General features: G+C 46.3%; 2 protein-coding genes across 3 annotated transcripts in view; one reads left to right on the top strand and one right to left on the bottom strand.

Moving 5' to 3' along the window:
- Positions 1–2689: 2689 nt before the first annotated feature.
- Positions 2690–4816, top strand: LOC127055245 (myb/SANT-like DNA-binding domain-containing protein 2). Its single transcript, XM_050962013.1, has 2 exons — positions 2690–3251; positions 4258–4816. The coding sequence occupies exons 1-2, from the start codon at positions 2696–2698 to the stop codon at positions 4302–4304; spliced, it is 603 nt and encodes a 200-aa protein (XP_050817970.1). The 5' UTR covers positions 2690–2695; the 3' UTR covers positions 4305–4816.
- Positions 4817–4858: 42 nt separating this feature from the next.
- LOC127054830 (uncharacterized) overlaps positions 4859–6216 on the bottom strand; it is a 296455-nt gene continuing 295097 nt past the window's right edge. The window contains exon 2 of one of the 2 annotated variants that reach the window (XM_050961101.1): positions 4859–5814. In XM_050961101.1, the coding sequence (XP_050817058.1) occupies positions 5022–5814 (793 nt within the window). In that variant the 3' untranslated portion in view covers positions 4859–5021. Of the gene's footprint in view, positions 5988–6216 lie in introns of both variants that reach the window. The other variant, XM_050961111.1, reaches the window with a different exon arrangement.

The following is a 6216-nucleotide window of genomic DNA, read 5'->3' as shown; positions in this document are numbered from 1 at the left end:
ATTCAAAGCTCAGTTGCTTTTATCGTTAGTCAGACAAAGTGAGTGAGGTGATATCTGTTATTCGTAGTGGCACCCTACTACAGCTTAGTGGAGAACTTTTGTCCCACCACAGAGTTTAATATAAATGTTAAAAGGCATCACCTTCGCCGTACAAAGGGGAATATTAGGAGCCAAGAATATGTATGACCTGCAAGGGGGCGGAGGGAGGAGGGTAAGATACAGCCTGCAGAAGTCAAATGCATATGGCTACCTTAAGACTGCAGCTACTTGTCCCCCAGGTTTAAAGGATCAGGTATCAGAAGAGCATTCTCAGAAGGATGCCTGGAAGAGGGTGAAACCAGACAGGAGTGATCAGTAGCTTCTAGAGATAGGGTTGAACTCCCCACCTTCTGGAGGGCCAGGGATCTAGGTGTAGGACATCTAGGCTGTCAGTCTGGTGGTCTGCAGTGTGCCCTGTTGTTAGTGTTTCTGTAACCCAGATGTTTTCAGACAAGCTGCTTGCTGTAGTTAACTGTTCACTATTCCGTTATGTGACAATGGCACAATGCCTGGTTTCATTTGTTTTGCAATGCTTTTGAAAGTGTCCTTTACTCATAAACAATTTTGGAGGACAAGAGCATGGGGGTAATGACTGCTGATGCATTTACTGTAGCATGCAAAAAAGATTAGCTGCTCCACTCTGTTGCTACCTAAAGTAAAATCAAAATAGTATCACAACCAAACAAATGTGGACAGTTACATTTGCTATCAGGGGTTATTTGAACAATGCTTTATTTTTGGCAAAGAATAGGGTTACATTTTTTTCATAATACCCCTTTTTAAACAGGCAAATAATTTAGAAAATAAATAAATCTAAAACTATACCATATTGCAAATTTGACTACATGTGCATAGTACACCACAAGAAATTTCAAACAAAGAAACAAAGTAGCCAAGGGAAAAAATTACAAGTCGTCATCTTCATTTCTCTACTCTTTCCAGTGTGTGGGGTGTGGGGTTTGTTTGTTTATTTATTTATTTATTTATTTTTTTACAAAGTGCAGTTCTGTCAGTACAGCGCCTGTGGTTGGTGGTGAAGGCTGAGGCTTAATCCCAGAAAGTGAACTCTTGCTTTGTAAAATAGTGACCGATCTGTGTTCATGTTGTGACAGTCTGGGGGGTTAGAATAGTTCAAATCCTGTATAAAACGTGCATTAGCAAGGGCGAAAATGATTCCCCCCCGCCTGAGTTTTAATTTAGAATCCCCTCCTAAGGAGAAAAATAAAAGCAATAATGCAGTTTGTTCATAAGAATATATTTTCTTAATGCAGGAGACTATATTCCTTAGTTTAACATGCCTAGGGCCCCTTCTCGGCTGGGCTTATGTATTATTTAAAGCACACCAACATAGAAATGTTCTACTTGATATACACTCACCTTAGTGACCTCAAATATTATAACCTCTTTCTGGATCTATTATCTAGTCATTTTCTAAATCACCATCATGCCTGCTTCATAAAAAATTAGTTTTGTATTTACCATTACCACTAATGTGCATTTCTGTAATTGTAGTCCTGGGAAAAAGCTTGAAATATGTACACATTAATTAGTATCATTATAACAAATAATGGGAGCAATGTTGCTGCAGTGATCACTGGACTACCCATCCCTTGAGTGCTGAAGTCACATTATTCCAACTCCCCTCAATCCCTGGCTCCTGGGGGTGGAGCTATGAAATCATTTTGTCAGTTCTGCGGGATAGGAGAAGAGAGGACTAGAAATAATGATTTCTGTCTGTTCTTTTCTAAACCTCATTCTCCCCAGGGAAAAATGAGTTTATGTTTTGAGTTTTGATTTAACTAGGTTTAAAGCATTTAGAAAGTCAGCAAGACTTTCCATAGCCTTTAGCGATCAGTGTAAAGGAAATGCTATTTCTGCTTAGCACCTGTCTAAATGGATTAGCTGTGTGTTGAGAAATGTTACACATTAGCAAATGTGTCAGTACCTTCAGGGTCTTAAAGCTCATTCCACCAGGGCTAAGGCAGCAGCCAGAATGCCTCTGTAATGTTTCCATCCTAGAAAACTGCCAAGTTGCTACTTGGAGTCCTGGCCTCACAATTACATGGCAGTTCTCTTTTGACCAAGCAGCTACATTCGATACTACCTTTAGGAGGGAAGTTCTGCAATCCTTGCTTAATAGAACTCAGCCCACCCTCATGGGGTTGTATTACCAGCTAGACTCCACAAGAGGGAAGTTGTAGAGGCTGCTTTAAAGAAGAAAGACTGTTTGCCAGTAAGCAGTTTTTTAAAGACAGGCAACTGTCTTAGGCCTGGTCTACACTACGCGTTTAAACCAATTTTAGCCGCTTTAAACCGATTTAACGCCGCACCCATCCACACTACGAGGCCCTTTATATCGATATAAAGGGCTCTTTACATCGGTTTCTGTACTTCTCCCCGACGACAGGAGTAGAGCTAAAATCAATATTACCATATCGGATCAGGGTTAGTGTGGCCGCAAATTGACGGTATTGGCCTCCGGGCGGTATCCCACAGTGTACCACTGTGATGGCTCTGGACAGCAGTCTGAACTCAGATGCACTGGCCAAGTATACAGGAAAATCCCCGCGAACTTTTGAATTTCATTTCCTGTTTGGCCAGCGTGGAGCTGTGTTCAGCACTGGTGACCACACAGAGTTCATCAGCACAGGTAGCAATGCAGTCTCCTGAGAATCGAAAAAGAGCTCCAGCATGGACCGCACGGGAGGTACTGGATCTGATCGCTATATGGGGAGAGGATTCAGTGCTAAAAGAACTCCGTTCCAAAAGACAAAATGAAAAAATATTTGAAAAAATTTCCAAGGCTATGATGGCCAAAGGCCACAGCAGGGACTCAGTGCAGTGCAGAGTGAAAGTTAAGGAGCTCAGACAAGCCTACCAGAAAACCAAAGCAGCAAACGGAAGGTCCGGGTCAGGGCCGAAAACATGCCGCTTCTACGCTGAGCTGCATGCAATTTTAGGGGGCTGCGCCACCACTACCCCACCCCTGTTCGTGGATTCCGAGGTGGAGGTTGTAATCTCAACCATGGCTGAGGATTCTGCGGAGGGGGAAGATGAGGAGGAGGAGGAGGAAGAGGATGACGACCTTGCAGCAAGCACACAGCACTCCATTAGCCCCAACAGCCAGGAGCTTTTTGTGACTCAGACGGAATTACCCTCCCAGCCCTCCCAAGCCACTAGCCCAGACAGTGAAGCCATGGAAGCAACCTCTGGTGAGTGTACCTTTGTAAATATAAAACATGGTTTAAAAGCAAGCATTTTTTAATGATTGATTTGCCATGAGGGCTTGGGATGCATTCGCAGCCAGTAAAGTTACTGGAAAAGTTTAACATGTCTGGGGATGGAGCGGAAATCCTCCAGGGACATCTTCATGAAGCGCTCCTGGAGATACTCCAAAAGCCTTTGCAGAAGGTTTCTGGGCAAGGCAGCCTTGTTCCATCCACCATGGTAGGACACTTTACCACGTCATGCATGTAGCAAGTAATCGGGTATCCTTGCATGACAAAGCATAGCTGCGTATGGTCCTGGTGATTGCTGGCATTCAAGAAACATCCGTTCTTTATCTCGCTCTGTTATCCTCAGCAGAGTGATATCGTTCATGGTAACCTGGTTGAAATTCAGGAATTTAATTAAGGGGACAGAGATGGCCATTTTCCTACTGGGCTGTTGCTTAAAAGAAATCCTTCCTTGTGCGTAGCCAAGTGGGGGGAGGGGAGGAAGGATAGCGCTAAACTTTTTTGCTTTTGGCTAGCAGGAATCGTCCCGGCTAGCAGGAATCGTCCCAGCTACCAGCCACGTGGTGGGGGGCGGAAAGGGGGGTGATTAGCAGTGATCTTCCATGATACCAGCCATGCGGTGGGGGGAGGAGTAAAGCAATCATCCTAGAGAATTGGATGGGAGGGTTGGCTTCTGCTGCTGCATGTTAACAGGAAAAAAGCATCAGAGGGCACTGTGTATATGAAGGCTGGAGAAGCCGAAAGACAGTGGCTTACTATGGCCGCATGCAAGCTGAATTCTAATGCCCGGACCTGCGTCTGTGAGATCTGTAGCACCAGAGCCGCAGGCACTCAATATTAAGATGCAAAATGCGACCTTGTAGTGAAATCACATGTGCTATGTAAGGTGAATAGTGTTGTTCACTGTGAAAGAGTTTAACCATTGTTCTGTAAAATGTATCTTTTTAAATACTTCTCTCCCTTTTTTCCCTTCCTCATGCAGCTGCACATTTTTCAAGCCTCCCTACTCCATTCCGAAGGCTCTCTTAGATAAGGCTGAGGAAAAAGAAGACGCGAGACGAAATGTTCTTGAAAATCATGGAAGTAACCTGCAATGAAAGAGCTCATCTGAATGACTGGAAGGACGTGGTAGCAAAGTACAGGAAAGATGCCAGTGAACGTGAGGATAGGAGGGACGAACGTGAGGATAGGAGAGACGCTCGAGATGAGAGGTGGCGGCAGGAAGATCAGCGGTGGCGGGATGCAACGCTGGAGCTGCTGCGTGATCAAACTGATATCCTCCGACGTCTGGTGGATCTTCAGGAAGAGCAGCGGGGTGACAGAGTGCCGCTGCAGCCCCTGTGTAACCACCCTCACTACTCACCATGTTCCATATCTTCCTCACCCAGAGGTGTAAGAACGCGTGGGGGAAGGCTTCGTGCACCCGCCCACTCCACCCCAGTGGACAGTCCAACCAAAAGGCTGTCATTACATTGAAATGTATTTAATGGCCTTCTCCTTCCCTCCTGTGCTCCTCCCAAACCACACCCGGGATACCTTGTCAGTTCTCTACCTCTTTTTATAATTACTTTTTAATAATGAATACATGATTTTTAAACGATAGAGACTTTATTTCCTTAAGCAAGCTGTAATCGAAGGGGGAGGGTGGGTTGCTTACAGGGAAGGAGTCAATAAAGGAGTGGGGTTCATGAAGGGGAAACAAACACAGCAGTCACACCGTACCCTGGCCTGTGATGAAACTCGTTTTCAAAGCTTCTCTGATGCGCACCGCTTCCTGGTGTGCTCTTCTAATCGCCCTGGTGTCTGGCTGCGCATAATCAGCGGCCAGGTGATTTGCCTCAGCCTCCTACCCCACCATAGAAGTCTTCCCCTTACTCTCACAGAGATTGTGGAGCAAGCAGCAATAACAAAGGGGACATTGGTTTGGCTGAGGTTTGAGCAAGTCAGTAATGTGCGCCAGCGTGCCTTTAAACAGCCAAATGCACATTCTACCACCATCCTGCACTTGCTCAGCCTGTAGTTGAACAGCTCCTGACCACTGTCCAGGCTGCCTGTGTATGGCTTCATAAGCCATGGCATCAAAGGGTAGGCTGGGTCCCCCAGGATAACTATAGGCATTTCAACATCCCCAACTGTTGTTCTCTGGTCTGGGAAGTAATTCCCTTGCTGCAGCAGTTTAAACAGAGCAGTGCTTCTGAAGACGTGAGCGTCATGAACCCTTCCTGGCCATTCCACGTGGATGTTGGTGAAACGTCCCTTGTGATCCACCAGTGCTTGCAGCACCATTGAAAAGTACCCCTTGTGGTTTATGTACTGGGTGCCCTGGTGCTCCGGTGCCAAGATAGGGATATGGGTTCCATCTATCGCTCCCCCACAGTTAGGGAATCCCATTGCAGCAAAGCTATCCAGTATGACCTGCACGTTTCCCAGAGTCACAACCTTTCGTAGCAGCAGCTTAATGATTGCTTTGGCTACTTGCATCACAGCAGCCCCCACAGTAGATTTTCCCACTCCAAATTGATTCCTGACTGACCGGTAGCTGTCTGGCTTTGCAAGCTTCCAGAGGGCTATTGCCACTCGCTTCTCCACTGTGAGGGCTGCTCTCATCTTGGTATTCTGGCATTTCAGGGCAGGGGAAAGCAAGTCACAAAGTTCCATGAAAGTGCCCTTACGCATGCGAAAGTTTCACAGTCACTGGGAATCGTCCCACACCTGCAACACTATGGGGTCCCACCAGTCTGTGCTTGTTTCCTGGGCCCAAAATCAGTGTTCAATGGCTAGAACCTGCCCCATTACCAGCAGGATCTCCAAAGAGCAGGGGCCCGTGGTTTGGGATAATTTTGTGTCCATGTCCTCATCACTCTCGTCGCCGCGCTGCCATAGCCACCGCTGCCTCCTCGCCTGGCTTTGCAGGTCCCGGTTCAGCATAGACTGCACGAGA

This window comes from Gopherus flavomarginatus, chromosome 1, assembly GCF_025201925.1.
Source record: "Gopherus flavomarginatus isolate rGopFla2 chromosome 1, rGopFla2.mat.asm, whole genome shotgun sequence".
Taxonomy (NCBI): Eukaryota; Metazoa; Chordata; order Testudines; family Testudinidae; genus Gopherus; species Gopherus flavomarginatus.
The sequence above is the reverse complement of the archived record's forward strand: the minus strand, read 5'-3'. Positions and strand labels throughout refer to the sequence as shown.